Raw genomic sequence first — 23,070 nt, 5'->3', positions numbered from 1 at the left:
ATGACTACAATAAAAATAGATGTTATACATGAAGCTGAAGCTTGACACAGAATAAAAACACTGCAAGTTCATTTATTTCCACAGATGTTTATTAGAATTTGGTCTTTGTTTCCCACCACCATCATCCCACCACCCTCCCTTCACAAGTCTATAAAACTTCTCAAAACCAACGTTACACAATGTTTTACACAAAACTAACAAACATACAGGAAGAAAATAAACCAGTAAAACACACATTAGATTCACATTTTAGATGTACAGCATATAAAACAACAATAATCAGTAGATCAGTGGATAAAATGAGTTTGAAGAAGTGATTTAAAGGAAGATAATGACTTATCAGACTGAGCTCCTCAAACAGGTTGATCCAGAGCCCTGACAGCAAAGACCAGGACCCAAATTTATCTGTGCTGATAATCAGCACTAATTCATTTCCCATCACTCAGTGTCAAGTTATAGAAAAACAAGCTGCATTCATGCAAATGGTGGCTTTATTTATTTCATGATTCATTAGTTTTAAACTGCTGATGGCAGAGATATATTTCAAAGAGCTGTAAAGACACATAAGTCAACAGCAGGTTTAGCTGGAGATGAGTTGGACAGTGGAGAAGATACATTTCATGGTTTAATGAAGTTGTGCCCAAAGTCTGTTTGCATCATTATCACTGTGTGCAGTGTTGTACAATACATGCAAGATGCTGCACTAATGCAGAAAACAAGATGTAAAGGATGTGATTGGATAGAGCTGGATCACATGATCTCACCTACAAGTTTAAATTATATAGTTATTGTTAAAGCCTCCTGATTGGCTGACCAGTGTTTACTTACAGCCTGATGCAAATGACTTGTTAAATATCGTTATGAGATATAAACTATTCATTTAGACATCATATTTTTGCATCATCATCAACCTTTATTTAAACAGGGAGGGCCATTGAGAGCAAACTCTCTTTGACAAGGACGCCCTGAGTCCAGTACATATAAAAGAACATGAAAGTTACATTAAACATCAGCAACAAATCATATATAAGAACAATAGAAACAATAACAGTACATATAAAAACAATAAAAGCTCTTAAAAATGAAAGTATCAACAGATTATACAACAAACAAGCCAAAGACATCAACATAAGGGACAACATCAATTCAAACACAACTGCATTCACACTGATCTATGTCAGTCAGAAGAGATTTCAATTGATTAAAAGGGATTATTTTGTCTCATTTTACAAGCTTCTGCAGATTGTTTCACTTCGTACTTAAAAGCCAGTTTCACAATCTCAGTACTAACATGATAGTTAAAAAAACATATAAAAACATATAAAAGCATATAAAAGCTGGATACCTTTAATATTTACACACAGAGCAACTCTGAAATGTCATCTGGAGCCATGAAGAGCCTTTAAAAGTAATCAATCAAATCTTTACAATCAATCCTAAAACAAACAGGTAACCAGTGAAGTGATGATAGAAATGGAGTAATATGATCTCTTTTCCTGCTTTTAGTTCAAAGTCTGACAGCAGCAGTGTTCTGTGCTGGTTTTATACATATTATTTGAATATGTTTTAATGGTGAAAACAGGACTGGACCAGCTGCTGATATGATCATCAAAACTTAGACTGGAATCAAAAAATACAAAGTTTTTCACCACAGAACCAAGATATGATTTGACCTGCAAGCAGGTTTTCTGGACCAATGATAAATTCTTTCTGAATTGAACTGAATGAAATTTGTGGACATCCAATCTGTCACATCTGTCACATCTGTGCCCGTATTTATCAAGCGTCTCAGAGCAGGAAATCACTCCTAACTGGCCAAAAATGATCAGAGTGACGCATCTCTGCTTCTACTTTTAGGAGAAAAAGCCTTTTATCAACTTTCCAAACTTGGTAAATGATTCGTATCTCTGCCAATATTTCGGAGCTGCAGGAGATGGAGTTCAGGCAGAGATATTCCCTGAGAGGAGAGATGTTTTGGGAACGCTTGATGACACTGAGCTTATTAAAAGATTGTTTGGACTAAAACAGAATCATTAGTGAGACTGACTTTGTGTGTGATGCAGAGGAGAACACATGATGTTTCTACACAACATCATTTAAATAAATACAGAACGTCCTCACAATGTTACACTTTATGGTAACGGAGAAAATGCAGCTGTGCAACAGTGACGATTCTGTCAGAAGCAACAATGATGGAAGTCATGAATCAAACTTTGATCTGGCTTAATGCACGTCGTAAAGATAACGAGCATGACGAGGGTCCTCAGTTACAGCCCACTAAAACTTTGATTTACACACAATCATGTCAGCTGCATAATGAAGGATATCTCAACTTCATTACAACAGCTCAAATATTTTATAGGCTTACTTTTTATTGAGGCTCCTTCAAATAACAGCAGAGCTGCAGCCTGATATTTGAGAGAGGAGGATGCACCTGAACAATATATGTTTCTATTGTTACACTGTATTTACCTTCATGTAGAGAACACAAGTTAACTTGGGGTGTAGTTGAAAGAGGAATTGGACAGTGGAAGAGAAGATGTTCTTCATGGAGAGGGTTTGCAACATGTGTCTGTGCAATATGTGCAAGATGCAGCACTATTACAGGCTGTGAAACCATGTGGCTGAACCAAGATCATTTCACACAGCTGAGTCTAATTACCTGTTATCTTCATTAACATATAGGCTACATTTATCTCTCAGGCTTTCTTTACACTTTGTAAATATCATCTTATAATGAATTTTGGCATCATAGTTTTGTTCCATAACCTTGGTAAGTTACCTGCCTGGTTACCTGCTTATACACATAATATACCAAATTACCACTGTTTCATATTTCCAGCTGAGACTGTGAGAAAACTACAACACGTCATCATTATTTCTACTTTGCTGCTCTGACTGTGGTAAAACAGCCACGTCTCACTCTCTCCCAGGAGTAATCCTTCTCCTGCTGACAGTCACAGTAAATTCTCTTCTGCTTCATTAATTAGTTTTAGTCCTCGTTAACTCTCAGTGTGATTCTGAGACGCTTGATAAATATGGGCCCAGGGTCAGAGTCTGACTTATAACACCTGTTTATTAATCTTTCCTGCATCAAACAGCTCATGTATAACACATCTGTAAAGTGCTGATTCAACCAAATCCAGAGATAACTGTTCAGTTTGTAGTCAGTTAAGAGACTTAAGTGAAGATGACAAAATCCAGATCCAGACTCCGGTCTAGATGGATCATCAGGATCCAGCTGATCCTCTCTCAACACACACTCCTGGATGTTCACTCACACTCTGACAGAGATCAATACCGCCATCTGATGAGAGAAGAAGAAACAACAGAGGTCATAAATCAGTGTTTAGTGAGACTCACTTCATCAGCTGTCAGTCAGTGATGCAGCACATCCAGTATAAAGAGCAGCAGGGACTTCAGTCCTGTTCAGACCAGAAGTGGAACAGCTGTGCAGCGTAGCCTGCTTCCTTTCAGCTCTCATGTTAACGTGTTGGAGTGAACACACTGAGCTCCAAGCTCACACACCTGCACAGACTTTTGCTATCAAGTCTGTTTACTCTGCAGATTTCACTCAAGTACACAGAGGAAATAAAGTTCTGAGAGTCATGAACACATCATTACTGCAGAAACAGAGACATTCACTCATCAGTTTACTGATGGATTTACTGTTGATACATGTCAACTGTTAGAAAAGTTGAAAGCTACAGAGTCTCTGTGGGATTGAAGATCTTTCCTGCTGTTAAATCATCACATGACAATCAGTCAGAGCTCTCAGCTAAACAGCTGCTGTGATTCCTGGACTTCAGCAGAGGTTCTGGTCTGTATAAAGACCACATGGTTACTAAACGTAATGATGCTTGTGTGAAATCAGAGCCAGTGATTTGCAGGCTGCAGTCAGACTGATCTTAGAGCTCTGACAAAGATGAACTGATCAATTCTTTAGTGTTGAAATGAGAGAACAAACACTTTCAGATCAGATTTGATGGTAGGACAGTTTGATGATGAGGACCACTGTCTCTATACATCTTGTAAGGCTGTCAGCTGTAATCCAGCTTTATTTCCTGCAGACATCAACACAACAACAACAGTCGTCTTCACATCAACTCAAACACATGATCACAACAAGCTTCTGGCTGATCTGATTGGCTGACTGTTCTCTCTCTCTCTGTCTTTCTGTCCAATCCTGAAGCCTGTCACCATTCTCCTCTCACAGCTTCACTGTGGAAAGCAGCCACTGAGAAGGTTGAAGGTTCACCAGGAAATACTGGATCTTTGCTTTGATACTAACTGTGTTTAATACAATACTGCTGAAACCAGCACAGACTGACTCCAACTCTCTACTGACCTCAGAGTCTCCAGTCTACAGTCTGGACTCTTCTTAAGATCAGACAGCTGCTTCACGTCCGAGTAGTTCAGGTAATTTCCTTCTAGATCCAGCTCTTTCAGATGGGATGAGGGGTTGGACTTCAGAGCTGAGGCCAGAGAAGCACAGCTGGTCTCTGACAAACTGCACTCTTCCAAACTGAATAAAGAATAAATGACGTCACTTTAGAAAACAAAGTTAATTCTTGAAATCATTCAATGTTTCATAATCTGTTCAGAGCTGAAGAAGGTTTAGAATGTAGAAGTTTAGAACGTTGTAGATGTGATCTCTAGATCCCCTACGAGACAGCCAGAGTCAGCTGACCATCCTGAGTCACCACAGTCCCGTAAACTGCGGCGGGTCCACAGACTGAAACTATTCACGTCACGGTTTACGGGACTGTGGTGACTCAAGGCAGCTAATATAGCAGCTAGCATCTACGTTACTTTTACACTAAAAATAAGATTTTTGTGCACGTTGTAATAACTCGATTGAAACAAAGTGGACATTTTACACATCATGCTGCTCTAACTGAACCATTTACAACAAGTAACCACTGCACACACACAACACATGTACATGTTTACTGAGTAAAGACACAAATGCAAAGATCCATCTCTGGATTTCAAGAATCAATTATTGATCATTCAAATAAGAATCGCAATTAATCTGAAAATCTATTTTTTTGTCCTAAAGTTTAGAAGATGGAAACTCCAAACAGCTGAACCCAACAGGATGCAGGTTAAAAACTGTCAAATAGAAAAGATAAAAACAGAGTTTCAGAGGTTCAGAGTGAATTATCCAGTGTAGATTTTTCTTGTTATATGAAGGTTTTAAATGTGCAGCTCAACATTGTTCTGACAGTCAATGGACTAAACCACTGAAGAAGAAAATAGATCCTCAGTGTGGATCAGCATAATATCAGCTTTATGTCTGCAGTTTAGTGTCACCACAACTGTCACATCATATTAATCTCAGCACAGAAGTAAAAAATGATGTCTGACCTCAGAAACTCCAGTCTACAGTGTGGACTCTTCAGAAAATCACACAGCTGCTTCACGTAACACACGTCGTTTCTTGACAGATACAGATATGTCAGATGGGATGAGGGGTTGGACTTCAGAGCTGAGGCCAGAGAAGCACAGCTGATCTCTGACAAACTGCAGTCTTCCAAACTGAATAAAGAATAAATGATGTAGATTAAAATCCATTTATAATCCAATCAGATGTGTTCAGGTTTTAAATGTGTAGTTCAACATTACTATGTCCTCATCAATGAGTTTTTCACTAAAATGAGCAGAGTAACTTTGTCATTGTGTTATTGTGGATCATCATGATGTCAGCCTTCTACAGACATCATCCAAATGTCACCACAACATTCAGACACATATTCATGTCAACACTGATTCATAAAAAAATACTTTAAACACCTGCATTTAGATCAGTGTGTGTGTGTGTGTTCTGTAGGATCAATATCAATGATCAGACATTATTCATTAAAACACATTAAATAACACAATAAAGAAATATTTCTCCTTCAACATATGAACTTGATCTAGGGCTGTGTGGTTAATCAAATTTAACTTCCGATTACGATTTTGGCTTCCAACGATTATGAAAACAAGATAATGGAGATAAAACGATTATTGTTTATTATTGTCATTTCGCAGTGATGCTCTCGTTTTGTCTTGTGTTATAAATCCAGCAAACCTCTTTCCTTTACAGCGGTGCGCTTTCGCTCCTCCTTAAACGCCTCCGACAGGCGTTGAGCGTCTCTGTCCACAGACTAACCTGCCTTCACCAGGCTGACTGACAGCTGGGATTTACTGAACCTAAATAGTTTGCATGTCGGCTCCACGGGAAGAAATCAACAGTGTTTGTACTTATTGATTCATTGGTTTTATTTCCTCGCCCACTGTAGCGAGTGAATCTGCCTGTAGTGAAACCGGAGGTAACGTTAGCTGGGAGGCTAGCGGAGGCTAGCTGGCTGTGCTTCCCTCCGGTCATGCTGCGGCTAACGCTCCGCTAGTCTCCCAGCTAGCCCCGGCTCTCCGTCTGGATCCTACCGGAGCACCGAGACCCGGTTTGTTATTCAGGTTAAAGTGGGAAGAAGCAGCGGGTCTGTCGGGCAGCTGAGTGAAGTGGAGCCTGCGGAGGAAACACCGGGACCGTCAGGATGAAACAGTCCGCAGAGGAACTGCTGTGTTCGGCTGCAGAGATAGGAAACACCTCGGCTGACAGGATGTACCACTCTGTTTGAAAAAACGTTTTCTTTTTCTTCTTCTTTTTGGTTTATAACAGCTATTGGCAACCAGCGTATGAGGTGCATTACCGCCACCTTCTGCTTCGGACTGTGGACCAAAGATTAAATCCTGCACATTACTCCTGTCTGTCTGATAAACTCAAAGAAAACTACTGGTCCTCCCTCTTGGCAGGTTCATGTGTTTTAATGCTAAGCTCCTGAGCTCCAGTCTTCATAAGTTCTTCCTTCATATATTGTCTTTCTTGATCATTACTACAATCTATGATTGCAGGTGTAATAGTCTCCTCAGCCAGGTGGAAAAAAATATGTGCACATATATCAGCATTGGCAAAAATGAGTCAAAAAGTAATTGTGTTAAATAATCGTGATTATGATTTTTGCCATAATCGAGCAGCCCTACCGTCTATACAAACTCATGTTGTTCAGCCAAACACAAGTAAAAATGTCAAAAGACTAAAACACGACACATTTATATGTTTTAGGTCTACATGTGCAAAACAGTTGAGCAAGAATAATAAAAGACCTGCATCACTTGCAAGAGCTTCATCATTATGTACATTTAAAACACATAAATGCTATCCCATAATGCAACACATGGACTGTCAGTACCTGCTGTTTCAACTTTATCACTTTGAGCACAGACGGCAGAAACTGAAAGTCTGCTCATTAGTTCATCTGCACTGTTTGTATTTGTGTTGACATCAGTCTGATACCTGCAGACAGCTGCTGGCTGGCGTTAGCTCCCCGGCAGGTAGAGACAGACTGAATACAGTAGAATCTGCACACTGTTCAGTCCACTTCCACGCTTTCACATCTCGTAGTCAGAGATAATATCTCGTTAACAAACACAAACCCAGAGCTCAGATCAGTGTGTGGAGTCTTTTTTCAGCCTGTTCCTCTTGTAGATGTGATCTCTAGATCCCCTACGAGACAGCCAGAGTCAGCTGACCATCCTGAGTCACCACAGTCCCGTAAACTGCGGCGGGTCCACAGACTGAAACTATTCACGTCACGGTTTACAGGACTGTGGTGACTCAAGGCAGCTAATATAGCAGCTAGCATCTACGTTACTTTTACACTTAAAATAAGATTTTTGTGCACGTTGTAATAACTGGATTTAAACAAAGTGGACATTTTACACATCATGCTGCTCTAACTGAACCATTTACAACAAGTAACCACTGCACACACACAACACAGAGCACATGTACATGTTTACTGAGTAAAGACACAAATGCAAAGATCCATCTCTGGATTTCAAGAATCAATTATTGATCATTCAAATAAGAATCGCAATTAATCTGAAAATCTATTTTTTTGTCCTAAAGTTTAGAAGATGGAAACTCCAAACAGCTGAACCCAACAGGATGCAGGTTAAAAACTATCAAATAGAAAAGATAAAAACAGAGTTTCAGAGGTTCAGAGTGAATTATCCAGTGTAGATTTTTCTTGTTATATGAAGGTTTTAAATGTGCAGCTCAACATTGTTCTGACAGTCAAAGGACTAAACCACTGAAGAAGAAAATAGATCCTCAGTGTGGATCAGCATAATATCAGCTTTATGTCTGCAGTTTAGTGTCACTACAACTGTCACATCATATTAATCTCAGCACAGAAGTAAAAAATGGTGTCTGACCTCAGAGTCTCCAGTCTACAGTGTGGACTCTCCAGAAAATCACACAGCTGCTTCACGTCACACACGTCGTTTCCAGACAGATCCAGATGTCTCAGATGGGATGAGGGGTTGGACTTCAGAGCTGAGGCCAGAGAAGCACAGCTGATCTCTGACAAACTGCAGTCTTCCAAACTGAATAAAGAATAAATGATGTAGATTAAAATCCATTTATAATCCAATCAGATGTGTTCAGGTTTTAAATGTGTAGTTCAACATTACTATGTCCTCATCAATGAGCTTTTCACTAAAATGAGCAGAGTAACTTTGTCATTGTGTTATTGTGGATCATCATGATGTCAGCCTTCTACAGACATCATCCAAATGTCACCACAACATTCAGACACATATTCATGTCAACACTGATTCATAAAAAATACTTTAAACACCTGCATTTAGATCAGTGTGTGTGTGAGAGAGAGATTATTGTGAAGGATCAATATCAATTATCAGACATTATTCATTAAACACATTAAATAATATAATAAAGAAATATTTCTCCTTCAGCAAGTAAACTTGATCAATTTAAAACAGATATTAGTTGAGAGGATCTTCTGTATACAGATGTGACTCTTTACCAAAAGTTATAAACATTCATTTACTTTAACAACTAACAGTGGACATTTTCTACAGTTTCTTTAAGAATCAGTCATCTTTTATAACTACAGACTAAACTTTGTACAGTAAAAAAATAAAATATGGAAAAAAGAAAATGAACTTCATGGATGTAAGTTATGTATGTACATAAATTAGGTTCAGTTGTTAAACATTAAGATCAACAATAGTAACAGACAGTCAGTGAACTGACCTCAGATACTCCAGTCTACAGTCTGGACTCTCCAGAAAATCACACAGTAGCTTCACGTCTGATTCCGGAAACTTTCCTTCAGACAGATCCAGCTTTCTCAGATGGGAGGGGTTGGACTTCAGAGCTGAGACCAGAGAAGCACAGCTGATCTCTGACAAACTGCAGTCAGTCAATCTGAATAAAGAATAAATGATGTAGATTAAAATCCATTTATAATCCAATCAGATGTGTTCAGGTTTTAAATGTGTAGTTCAACATTACTATGTCCTCATCAATGAGCTTTTCACTAAAATGAGCAGAGTAACTTTGTCATTGTGTTATTGTGGATCATCATAACATCAGCCAGAGCGGCGCCATACAATTATCAGCAGGGGGGCACAAGGTCGTCACCGGTGGGCACTCCTTTTTACATGCTCATAGATCAGACATTTCTTTCTCTTTTTTGGTAGTTTAACGTGAATTTCTATACATAAAAGAAGAAATAACACAATAAAGTGGAAACTGCTCATATTGATCACATCTGTCTGGATCAAATTGATCACTATCAACAGATGATTATTATAACTGATTTTTAAACATCTTTTCTTTATTTCTCATGCAGAATACCATCTAATTGACATTTGTATATTTATTACATGAATATAAAGTAATGAAACGAGCAGCTTCTCTATTTAATGAATTTTACTGACTGTTTCAAAATACAGTACAGCTGTTTAAACGCTGGTTGTTGTGTCGCTGCTGCATCTCGTTGGCTGGTTTTTGGCAGTTTGTCATGAGCTTCGAGGAAACAACGTTTTTCATTGAGAGAAAATGATTTTCTTTTTCACGTCATGATTTCAATGTGCAGGCAGCAGCAGCCTCAGGTCACCAGCTGGAAGCAGACGGGTTACCACGAGGCAGTAATGGTGCCGCAGCCGCCAGGAACATATCAAACATGTTTCATGGGAGTAAAATAAAAAAAATAGAATTACTGTAGTTTTACATTTTTTCCATATGTTTTCATGTATGAAAAGGCCCAAAATGAACACTGTACTTGATTAGTATAAGCAAACTATTTAAACAACATTTGTATAAGAATGATTCAGTCTCAAGCTTTGTGATCCATATAAGCGATTGATCACTGTAACTGTGATCAATACAGGCGGTTTCCACTGTAATAACCAAACCAACACTGCATAACACTTGGAACAAATTGAACAATGAATATGTTACAGTTCAGAACTTCCTCACAGAAACCACAATCCTAACATGCCACGGCGGGCCAGGATAAATAACACTGGCTTACCTGCGGCTACTATTCCTACACAAGGCCGAGTCTTCTGGGCTTTGAGTTGGAAAGGTTGATTATGTCATTGTAATCACAAGTGTCAGTTAGTTCTCTTTCAAAAGACAAAAACGTCAAGTTGTTCAGGTGTCCAGTTGTTACACCGTATTTGGTGACTGAAGGGTCCTTTAGAGTAGGAATGTGCGATTAATCGAATTTTATTTCGATTACGATTTTGGCTTCCAACGATTATGAAAACAAGATAATGGAGATAAAACGATTATTGTTTATTATTGTCATTTCGCAGTGATGCTCTCGTTTTGTCTTGTGTTATAAATCCAGCAAACCTCTTTCCTTTACAGCGGTGCGCTTTCGCTCCTCCTTAAACGCCTCCGACAGGCGTTGAGCGTCTCTGTCCACAGACTAACCTGCCTTCACCAGGCTGACTGACAGCTGGGATTTACTGAACCTAAATAGTTTGCATGTCGGCTCCACGGGAAGAAATCAACAGTGTTTGTACTTATTGATTCATTGGTTTTATTTCCTCGCCCACTGTAGCGAGTGAATCTGCCTGTAGTGAAACCGGAGGTAACGTTAGCTGGGAGGCTAGCGGAGGCTAGCTGGCTGTGCTTCCCTCCGGTCATACTGCGGCTAACGCTCCGCTAGTCTCCCAGCTAGCCCCGGCTCTCCGTCTGGATCCAACCGGAGCACCGAGCCCCGGTTTGTTATTCAGGTTAAAGTGGGAAGAAGCAGCGGGTCTGTCGGGCAGCTGAGTGAAGTGGAGCCTGCGGAGGAAACACCGGGACCGTCAGGATGAAACAGTCCGCAGAGGAGCTGCTGTGTTCGGCTGCAGAGATAGGAAACACCTCGGCTGACAGGATGTACCACTCTGTTTGGAAAAAACGTTTTCTTTTTCTTCTTCTTTTTGGTTTATAATAGCTATTGGCAACCAGCGTATGAGGTGCATTACCGCCACCTTCTGCTTCGGACTGTGGACCAAAGATTAAATCCTGCACATTACTCCTGTCTGTCTGATAAACTCAAAGAAAACTACTGCTCCTCCCACTTGGCAGGTTCATGTGTTTTAATGCTGAGCTCCTGAACTCCAGTCTTCATAAGTTCTTCCTTCATATATTGTCTTTCTTGATCATTAGTACAATCTATGATTGCAGGTGTAATAGTCTCCTCAGCCAGGTGGATAAAATGTGCACATATATCGGCATCGGCAAAAATGAGATGGAAAATATTGGATATCGGTAAAAAATCCAATATCGTGCATGCCTAAAACACATATACAGCCAGATATTTCTGTGATTTAAACAGCTGTCTGTGCAGATTACGCTTCACTAAATGCAACAGAAATAAAAAAAATAAAACATGGGGTCTCCGTGAGACACTCAGAGTCAGTGTTGACTGCTACATTTAATAAAATGGAAGCGTTTCTGTTCCATGAGTCAAAATGAAATTGTGTTAAATACTTGTGATCTCAATATTGACCAAAATAATCGTGAGTATGATATTTGCCATAATCGAACAGCCCTACTTTAAAGCCAACAAATGTCTCACAACCATCCTGCTGTGACTTCACTTAAAGGCACGGCCTGGTCCCAACATGCTTCATCCTCTGGACGTGTTTTTGTTAAAAAGTGGCTCAAACATAACTGCTTAGCCACAGTTTCCAACTTTCATCTAGCTGTTAGCTACATGAAACTGCGGTGTGACAGTGCGTGTGCGATGTAGCTTAACTTCAGTCACGTACAGTAAGACAGGAAGTTTCCATGAATCTGAAGTTTGGGTGGGGCACAAAATCCCAATTGGACAGACAGTGCCCCCCAGTGCCCCCCTGTCCTGCTGGCTGTGATGTCAGCGTTCTACAGATATCATCCAAATGTCACCACAACATTCAGACACATATTCATGTCAACACTGATTTATAAAAAATACTTTAAACACCTGTATTGATCTCTGCACCTGGATCTCTGTGTCCCTGTGTGTATGTGTGTGTGTGTTCTAAAAAATAAATATCAATTATCAGACATTATTCATTAAACACATTAAATAAAATAATAAAGAAATATTTCTCCGTCAGCAAGTAAACTTGATCAATTTAAAACAGATATTAGTTGAGAGGATCTTCTGTATACAGATGTGACTCTTTACCAAAAATTATAAACATTCATTTACTTTAAAAACTAACAGTGGACATTTTCTACAGTTTCTACAGTCAGTGAACTGACCTTAGAGTCTCCAGTCTACAGTCTGGACTCTCCTTAAGATCAGACAGCTGTTTCATGTCCGAGTCCTTCAGGTTATTTCCTCTTAGATTCAGCTCTCTCAGATGGGATGAGGGGTTGGACTTCAGAGCTGAGGCCAGAGAAGCACAGCTGATCTCTGACAAACTGCAGCCACTCAATCTGAATAAAGAATAAATGACGTCACTTTAGAAAACAAAGTTCATGTTTGAAATCATGCAAAGTTTCATAATCTGTTCAGAGCTGAAGAAGGTTTAGAATGTGGAAGTTTAGAAAATGGAAACTCCAAACAGCTGAACCCAACAGGATGCAGGTTAAAGACTTTAAAATACAAACAGTGAAAAAGAGCTCTCATTAATATTAATGACAACATGCTGCTACTTCAATAAAGACGTAGTGACTTCACCTCTTAAACTCTGCAGCTCCACCAGTGACTCCATCTATACAAACTCATGTTGCTCAGCCAAACACAAGTTAAAAATCCACATGAATATTTCAGATTCTACTCAAGATCCCAACATTTATAATGATATCAAATATGTCAGCATGGATGTTGGGAAAATAGGAGGAAAATGATGTTCAACATATCGACATTATTTACATTTAATGGAATGATGTCGCCATGAAAAAAATCACAGCATCTTGTGTTTAAATATTTCTGTTAATATAAACACTGCACAGCTTCATAATAGTGTTGGAACAAGTAAATACTGGATATTATATTTGTTGCTGTCTGATTGAGGTTTTTGGTTTAAATTTAAAGAACAAAATTTAAAGTGAAGTAGGGCTGGGCAATTAACCGAAAATGTATCAAGACCGACATTAAGACCCTCTCACTGACTTAATCTTTCTCATGTTGGTTAAGTCGGTTAATAATTTCCTCAATGTGTGCGTTCATGAACTGTCCCTTTAAAACAATACTATGTTGTGTTCAGTCATGTGCCTCCGCCCCGTCCAACTAACGTTAGTGCGAGTTCACTCAAAGCAAGTTGGCACCATGGATGACACAAGCACTAACACTGAGCCAACAAATAGGCCTCAACCTGAGCAGCTTATGACTAAAAAGAATACTGTGTCTGTGGTTTGGACACATTTCAGCTTCAGTGAAGACGACAAAGAGCAAAAATAAGTCAAATGTAAACACTTTGGAAAAACAATTTCAGTGACCAAAGGTAACACCATCAATCTGTTTAATCACTTGGAACACAACCACATTACCCAATATGAAGAGTTCATGGCTCAAAAAAAGAGAGAGACTGACAAACGCTAAAGCGCTTCCACAAAGCAGCTGACACTAACACAAGCATTTACAAATGCCGCACATTATGCAAAGGATTCAAGAAGATGGAAAGAAATAACTGATGCTATTGCATATTACATCATGAAGGATATAGATCCCGTAGCCACTGTGGAACATAGTGGGTTTAAACATCTTTTTAAACCCTTGACAAAAGATACACTGTGCCATTGCAAAAATATTTTTCCCAAACAGCGGTGCCCAACATGTACAAAACATGTCGTGAGAAGGTAGCTGCTGAACTCAAATCTGTTCAGTACTTTGTAGGAACGTCTGATCTCTGGTCAAGTACAAGGATGGAGCCATACTTGAGCCTTACGTCGCACTACATTGATGATGAATGGAACCTGCGCAACAGATGCCTGAAGACGGCATATTTTGCAGATGATGACACATCAGAAATGATTGCACAGGGCCTGAGAAATATGCTGTCTGCATGGGACCTCATGGAATAGAACCTCATGACCATTACGACAGACAACAGCACTAATGTCGTCAAAGCTACACAGCTCAATGGACGGACACGGGAGCAATGTTTTGGACACAGGTTGCACCTGGCAATCGATAGGCAACACATCAGCTGATCAGACACTATGCTACAGTTGAGCTAGAGCTATCTTTTAGTTCACTTTAAATAAATACTGTAACAATAATAATTAACTATTCATATAGCACTTTTCTTAATGTTACAATGTGCTTCATATTACAATGTTAACTTCACATTACAATGTAAAACAACGCTACAATGAGTCATCATTAAAGTAGAAATAAAAATTACTCTAGAAGTCTGTTATTAATCTATTATTAATTAAGTAGCTTTGAATCAAGAGATTTCTCCTCATCTATTATTTTGCAAGTTTGTTAAGTCTTTAGGTATAAGTCAAACCCTCAATAAAATAATAATTCATCTTTTCATGTGTGTGTATTTTAGAAAATGCAATGGAAGATCAACGTGTGCAGCAGGAAATGAGGGTTTGCAAAAAGATTGTCAGTGCTTTTTCCTGTTGTTGGAAAAAGAAGAAGGCGCTTGTGAAGGCACAACAAGAGCTGAACCTGCCACAACACAAGTTGAAAACTGCATGTGCCACCAGATGGGGATCAATGCAAATGATGACTGCAAGGATCCTTGAGCAAAAGAAAGCCATCACACAGATCCTCGCTGATGATGAGAAATCAAGGCAACTTGTTCCATCGTGGGCTGACCTGGATGTCTTAGAGGCTGTCAACAAAGCTCTCTCCCCATTGATGGAGTTCACAGATGTCCTGTCAGGAGAAGAGTATGTGACCATTTCATTTGTGAACTCTGTCCTACACATCCTCCATTCATGAGTGCTGGCTGAGGAGGAAGATGACATGGAGCTGACTAAAACAATCAAAACCCACATCCTTGAGTACCTTAAGGAGAAGTTCTCAGAACCCATCACAGAAGAGCTACTGGAAGCATACACTTCTGCACACCATGTCCCCACCATTCAGGAAGAAGTCAGAACAGAGATGATGGAGTCAGCAGCTTCAGTCCACAGGGAAAGTACCCCAGAGAGCACAGAGCCGTCTACGTCTTCATCAGAAGCAAAGAAGCTTAATCAGCAGTGTTGCATTAACATTTTCACACATGCCGTTATTTAAAATAATTTATTTTGTTTGCAAGAGATGCAAGTTATTATTTTCTACTTTTTTTTTAGGGAACTTGCTTTTTACTTTAGAACTAAAATGTGACCTTTTTCACAAGACATCTCCATTTCAAGTGATGTGTGCTTTGATTTCAACTGTTTGAAATATTCAATAAATAACCATAAATAGTATATCTGTGTGTGTTTCAAAAATTAATTAAAAAACACAAAGTTAACATATGTTTCATTGGAAAAAAATATCCCAGTAGTTCAGCATGTTTACAGTACAGACCTTGTTAGAGAACTATGAGGGCAGTGTAAAAAAAAAAAAGCATATAAAAAAAATAATTGTTCATTAATCATAATCGAGGTAAAAGTTTGAAATAATCCTGATATTGATTTAGTCATATCGCCCAGCCCTGAAGTGAAGGTGAAATTTAATGTAAAAATCAAGAGTTTCAGGGGTTCAGAGTGAATTATCCAGTGTAGATTTTTCTTGTTATATGAAGGTTTTAAATGTGCAGCTCAACATTGTTCTGACAGTCAAAGGACTAAACCACTGAAGAAGAAAATAGATCCTCAGTGTGGATCAGCATAATATCAGCTTTATGTCTGCAGTTTAGTGTCACCACAACTATCACATCATATTGATCTCAGCACAGAAGTAAAAAATGGTGTCTGACCCCAGAGACTCCAGTCTACAGTGTGGACTCTCCAGAAAATCACACAGCTGCTTCACGTCACACACATCGTTTCCAGACAGATCCAGATGTCTCAGATGGGATGAGGGGTTGGACTTCAGAGCTGAGACCAGAGAAGCACAGCTGATCTCTGACAACCTGCAGGAACTCAATCTGAATAAAGAATAAATGATGTAGATTAAAATCCATTTATAATCCAATCAGATGTGTTCAGGTTTTAAAGGTGTAGTTCAACATTACTATGTCCTCATCAATGAGCTTTTCACTAAAAAATTGTGTTATTGTGGATCATCATGATGTCAGCCTTCTACAGACATCATCCAAATGTCACCACAACATTCAGACACATATTCATGTCAACACTGATTCATAAAAAATAGTTAAAACACCTGCATTTAGATCAGTGTGTGTGTGTGTGTGTGTGTGTGTGTGTGTGTGTGTGTGTGTGTTCTAAGAAATAAATGTCAATGATCAGACATTATTGTGTAAAAAACATTAAATAATATAATAAAGAAATATTTCTCTTTCAGCAAGTAAACTTGATCAATTTAAAACAGATATTAGTTGAGAGGATCTTCTGTATACAGATGTGACTCTTTACCAAAAGTTATAAACATTCATTTACTTTAACAACTAACAGTGGACATTTTCTACAGTTTCTTTAAGAATCAGTCATCTTTTATAACTACAGACTAAACTTTGTACAGTAAAAAAATGAAAATATGGAAAAAAGAAAATGAACTTCATGGATGTAAGTTATGTATGTTCATGAATTAGGTTCAGTTGTTAAACATTAAGATCAACAATAGTAACAGACAGTCAGTGAACTGACCTCAGAGTCTCCAGTCTACAGTCTGGACTCTCCAGAAAATCACACAGTAGTTTTAATCCTGCGTCTTTCAGGTCGTTTCCTCTTAGATCAAGATCTCTCAGATGGGAGGGGTTGGACTTCAAAGCTGAGACCAGAGAAGCACAGCTGGTCTCTGACAACCTGCAGAGCCACAATCTGAATAAAGAATAAATGATTTAGATTAAAATCTATTTATAATCCAATCAGATGTGTTCAGGTTTTAAATGTGTAGTTCAACATTACTATGTCCTCATCAATCAGCTTTTCTCTAAAATGAGCAGAGTAACTTTGTGTTATTGTGGATCATCATGATGTCAGCCTTCTACAGACATCATCCAAATGTCACCACAACATTCAGACACATATTCATGTCAACACTGATTCATTAGATTAGACATTTTTTTAGTTTGAACATGTTAAAATAGCAAAATAAAATATATAGGCAGCAAAACAAAAGAAATAAAAATAACAGCAAACTTTCAGTAAGCAACACAAATAATAACCATTCAATGAAACTTTTCTAGTCCTACCCCTTTTTATAATTTATCAATCAAATCAAAGCTAAAAAACATTCAAAACAACACAAGAGAATAAAGATAACTTGCATAGAACCAATAACAACAAACAAAAACAACACAAGTCAAAAAGACACTCTGTACCAAATCATATTATTCCAGACCACCTCTTTGTTCATCCATTCTATATCTGTTCAATATGTTATTTTTAAAGATTTGTTTAAACTTACTTAATGTTCTACATGTTTTCATCTCTTGGTTGTTCCATAGATTAACTCCATTTATTGTGATAAAAATGACAATAATAATAATAATAACAATAACAATACTACTACTACTACTACTACTACTACTAATAATAATAATAATAATAATAATAATAATAATAACAATAATAACAATAATAATATTTATTGAGTTGACTTCCATGAGTTCATTCATAAAATCGATTCATAAAATGCTGCTGAACTCATTCAAGTCTGAAATTAGAGGATCAATATGAAATCAGACATGTTGAACTAAACCTGTTCATTATTTATTACATGACCTCCTTCTTCCTGTATTTGGTAGTTTAGTAGGTTTGTGTAATTAAAACATGTTATTGGTGGCAGTAATGATTCCTCCTGTCCATACTGACTGTGAAGTGGTCTCTTCCTAACACAGCTACACTGTAGGAAATTAGTTCATAAGTTCAGCTGAAGCTGATATGAGGCTTTGACAGTTTGGTAGACTCCCACTTGATTTGTCTGACTCAAAGTTACAGACTATTTAGTTCAAAATTCCCTCTTTGAGTTATGATCCCTCCACTGCAGCTCAGCAATGAAACACTGAAGAAACACAAAAATACTTACTTGATATGTGTAACTCAGACTGCTGAAGACTCATATTAGTTTAAACTTTGGAAATCATTTTTACATTTAAATTCTAAATTCAATTTAAATTCTACAGATTTGTGCTCAAGGAAATCCCAAAAATGTATTAACCAAACATGTGAACTTCAGTGAAGGATTTGAATTGAATACATAAAAAACTGCCAAAGCTACAGCCAGTGAACTGACCTCAGAGTCTCCAGTCTACAGTTTGGACTCTCCAGTCCAGCAGATAGAAGCTCAAATCTTGAACCAGTCGGATCTCTATTCAGGAAGTTTGCACTCAGGTCAAGCTCTCTCAGATGGGAGGGGTTGGACTTCAGAGCTGAAGCCACAACTTCAAAGTGAGTCTCTGAGAGTTCACAGCCATAAAGTCTGTAATGACACATATATTACAACATATGTTATCATGAAAGAGGACACTTTATATTTACTTCCTGCATTTGATGACAAAACAGTTTGACATTCCCTATTTTGATTAACATTTGCTCTTCACATCAGTGATTCAGCTCATCTTTTTTAAAATATATATTTTTTTTCTGAGGCATTTTATTCCTTTAATGTAAAGCGACAGTTGAGAGATAAAAGGAAACAAGAGGAGAGAGAGAGACAGGGAATGACATGCAACAAAGGTCAGCCACCTGAATCAAACCACTGATATTGTGATTATATGACATGTATCTTAACCAGTAGGCTACCAGAGCACTCCTAGTTCAGCTAATCGTATCTCACTGTGCTTGGATGAAACAAAAATTGTCATCACTCTCTCTCATACCTGCAGACTTTTAATCTTTGTTTTACTTTAACCTTGCAGATGAAGGGAGAGAAAATGGAGTTACATTGAGGCTTCCATAATGTGCTCAGTCTGTCTGTGTGATCTGATCCCATGTCTGTCTCCACAAAGTCAGCATGAGGCATCTTGATAAGAAAAACATTTTTACTGTCCACTATTTTTAGTTTTTAATTTGACTGCAGGATATTTTTACTCAGTTCAACTCAGTGAACAGTTACAGTTGAGAAAGATCATCTCTCATTGCTACCTGCTGTTGTCAGGTTCACATCCATAAGCAGCAAAATTTAGTGACAGTTGACAAACACAAATGAAACAAATGGCTTGACAATATTAGACCTGTACATAATCAAATATTAATGTAATTCAATATTTAGATGTGCAGGACAGACGACTGCATGATGTTTAGTTGTCAACATTCTTTTCTGAGAATCTGAAAAACTGATTCAGCACAAAACACATTTAACAAACCAATAAGGTTGAATTATTTTCATCATGATGTCATCAGAAAGATGTTATCAGGGTATCAGCATTAAAATATAACATTGACCTTTAATGTGTATAAGATCTCTTTAAACAGTCTGAATTCTATCATTCTGCTCTTATATATTCATCAGACCTCTGTGCATTTCCTGCTACTACTCTTCTCTACACCAACAAGAGAGAAAACACCTGAGAGTTTCTTTCTGTGACTAACAGAATATAAGAAAGACTTAAAAACAAGACTGTGTAACATGACTTCCCTCTTTAAAATAAAAAGCTGAATTCATGAAAAATAAAAGGCACCATTGCTCGGTTCAACACACTCAGGGGTTTTGTCTCGTATGACCAGTAGTTTACGGAGGCTAATGTTGGTTAATGTTAGCAAACTTTAGATATTGTTGTATAACTGACATTATACAACAGGTAGTTCTGACCAAGCAATCTGATTGGTCAACTAGACATTTAGAACGTGCTCAAATCAGCATGACAGCACACTGAAGCTGAAATGATAGTTTCTGCGTCCGTGAGGGTCCGTGTGATGTAAATTTCATCAACTTGCTCAAATGAATAATGCCTCATCACTCTTATCATATTGCTGGCCAAGTTTTATATACATTAATGTAAAGTGTTAAAAGTTAAACCCTCTTTGTTCATTTAAAGAAGAAACAGAATCCTACATTAAAACATTGTCTACCTCATGCAATAGAAAAGCTGTGAAGACTATAAATTTGTGCTCCAAATTTAATGAACTAATATAATTGTAATGTGTACATTTATTTTTTATATCTTTATTTTCTACTGCACCATTTTCATTTCATATTTATCTGTAATCCCTGGCGTTGTATATTTGTTTGTTCTATATTTCTGTTATATTACTCCATTTATGTTATCTGTATGTGATATTGAAGTTGAATTAATAAAAATATCACTCCGCCATTCATTAGAACTGTACACCGTTTATGTGCTGTGTTGCTTTGCTAGTGTCTTTGGGTTATTTTGTTTTGTGGGGATCTGCAGTGAAAACCCGGAGCGGAGTTTTGAGTTTTCCTCCTTTTATGTTTGTGAAACTGGATTGAACTGAACTGATTAGGGGTTGTGGGGAAAACAAAACGGACCCTTTACCGAGTGGATTGAACTCTGAGACTGTGGGACGAGTTACACACACACACTGAAAATCCCGAACCCTTCTCCACTCGTTATCGTTAACCGGCTCCCCCATAAACAGTAAAACTGAATCATTTTCCCTTCAGTTGAGTTTATCTCAGCTTCCACTCCGGCATCCTCCATCAGCTGTGCCGGTGAGTCGGTGACACGAAGCTACTAGCTTAAAAATGTCTGTGAAGTTTGCGGACGTAGCAGCTAAATTTATCCATGGATTTTTTTTTTTCAGCGGATATCTTAGTTACAACAGGATTGAGCTGGCAAAGCAGTTTTGTGTTTATAAATGTCGTATTTATTCAGTTTGGGAAATGTCGCGATCTCTAGAAAGCATTAGCTCAAGTTGGCTGGCTGACTCAACAGGGACTAGAAATCGTCTCTGTTCCTTGGTCGTTACTAAGTGTCAGTCTACTTGCTGGAGTTGTAAACTAGGTTTCATTACATAGGAATCTAGTGACGTGAGTGATTGTTTTCCAGGTATTAGTCATATCCCTATGTATTTCCATAGAAACGGATATAACACAAGAAAAAAGTTTTTTTATTTTTAGAGCGAACTGCCTCACAATATAAATACATTTTGTTTACATCTTTTATTTTGTTGGTAAATGTTGTATAATCGCAATATTACCCTCGAGGGTGTGATTTACCGTCATTGTTGACACGACAGTGATGCGGTAAGCATCGCGTGTAATATCACTTAATTACTGAATCAGTTTGGTGATTTGCTGATCCCTCGTGCTCACTATGAAATGACTCAGAAACCATTAAGAAAAATAATGATGAGGAAAGCAAATCTCTCTGACTTCAGAAATCACCTTTGGAAAATGATACAGATCTTATTTTAAACTCTTAATCATAGCAGTAAAAACAGTGTCTGTCTGATTATATATTATTTGCAGAAGCTTCTCATAAAAATACTCAAAATACTGATATATGTTCTGTAATAAAACCTCAACCACAAACTCTAAAGTCCTTCATTTGTTTTACCAGCTTTGAATGACGCCTCCGTCACCCAAAGGAAGATGAATAGAAGAAAAGACTGTAAAATCCAATAATTACTAGAAATAAATAGAATAACTGTTTTCATTAACTTAACAGCTATAAACTTAAAAATCAACATTATTTACACTCACAACATTTGAAACAACTCAAGAACATCTGAGATTAAATATAACTGACATATTATTTCAGCTATGAACAAGTAGAGCACTATTTTAACAATAATAAGAATTTTATATTATTTATATTTGAAGAACTAAACTACTAATCTGCACTGATTTATAATGTTAATCACATCTGGACTTACAGAGCCTTTCTGCAGTTCCTCACAGCTGGGATCAGTCTCTGTCGTCCCCCCTCTGATGTGTTGTACTTCTGCAGGTCCAACTCATCCAGAACCTCCTCTGACATCTGCAGCATGTAGGCCAGAGCTGAGCAGTGGAACTCAGAGAGTTTCTTCTCTGATCTGTTCTCTGACTTCAGGAACTCTTGGATCTCCTGATGTACTGAGAGGTCGTTCATCTCCATCAGACAGTGGAAGATGTTGATGCTTCTGTCAGGAGAGGTATTGGACGTGTACATGTTCATCTTCTTCAGGTTGTTGATGACTCTCTGGATGATTTCTGGACTGTTCTCTGTCTGACCCAGCAGGCCTCCTAAGAGACTCTGGTTGGACTCCAGAGAGAGGCCATGAAGGAAACGTACAAACAGATCCAGGTGGCCGTTTTTACTTTGGAGAGATTTCTCCATGGCTCTCTTCAGGAAGTCATCCAGGGATGAGACACGGTAATCATCATCACCATCATCATTGTCGTCATCACCATCATCATCATCATCATCATCATCATCATCATCAGAATCAGAATCAGAATCTTCTCCCAGGAAGTCCTCCAGTACCTCTGTGTTGCTGCTGGTGTAACAGTGGTACATGTAGACTGCAGCCAGAAACTCCTGAACGCTCAGATGAACAAAGCAGTAAACTGTTTTCTGGGAGGTTGCATTCTCTCTTTTCAAGATCTCTGTACAAAATCCTGATAACTCCGAGGCCTCTGTGACATCAAGACCACACTGCTCCAGGTCTTTTTGGTAGAATATGATGTTTCCTTTCTCCAGTTGTTCAAACGCCAGCCTCCCCAGCTTCAGAAGAACTTCACTGTCAGCCTCCGTCAGCTC

General features: G+C 38.2%; 2 protein-coding genes across 4 annotated transcripts in view; both read right to left on the bottom strand.

Moving 5' to 3' along the window:
* The window catches only part of LOC122975244 (NACHT, LRR and PYD domains-containing protein 3-like), a 98,165-nt gene that overhangs the window by 60,017 nt on the left and 15,078 nt on the right, over nt 1-23,070 (bottom strand). The window lies entirely within an intron of this gene.
* On the bottom strand, nt 81-19,206 carry LOC122975251 (ribonuclease inhibitor-like). 3 transcript variants are annotated; one of them, XM_044343598.1, is made up of 7 exons: nt 18,657-19,204; nt 17,066-17,239; nt 16,216-16,386; nt 12,611-12,787; nt 9,110-9,283; nt 8,266-8,436; nt 81-3,307 (listed from the first exon to the last, which is right to left on the bottom strand). In XM_044343598.1, exons 1-7 carry the CDS (start codon nt 18,854-18,856, stop codon nt 3,295-3,297), a joined length of 1,080 nt encoding a protein of 359 aa, XP_044199533.1. In that variant the 5' UTR covers nt 18,857-19,204; the 3' UTR covers nt 81-3,294. The 3 variants fall into 3 exon arrangements, with proteins under 3 accessions (XP_044199533.1, XP_044199536.1, XP_044199534.1); XM_044343599.1 differs by lacking the exon at nt 81-3,307 and adding an exon at nt 7,832-8,010; XM_044343601.1 differs by lacking the exon at nt 8,266-8,436 and having other exon boundaries at nt 18,657-19,206.

The sequence above is a fragment of the Thunnus albacares genome, chromosome 23 (genome assembly GCF_914725855.1).
Source record: "Thunnus albacares chromosome 23, fThuAlb1.1, whole genome shotgun sequence".
Classification (NCBI taxonomy): domain Eukaryota; kingdom Metazoa; phylum Chordata; class Actinopteri; order Scombriformes; family Scombridae; genus Thunnus; species Thunnus albacares.
This window is presented reverse-complemented; position numbering and strand designations above follow the sequence as displayed.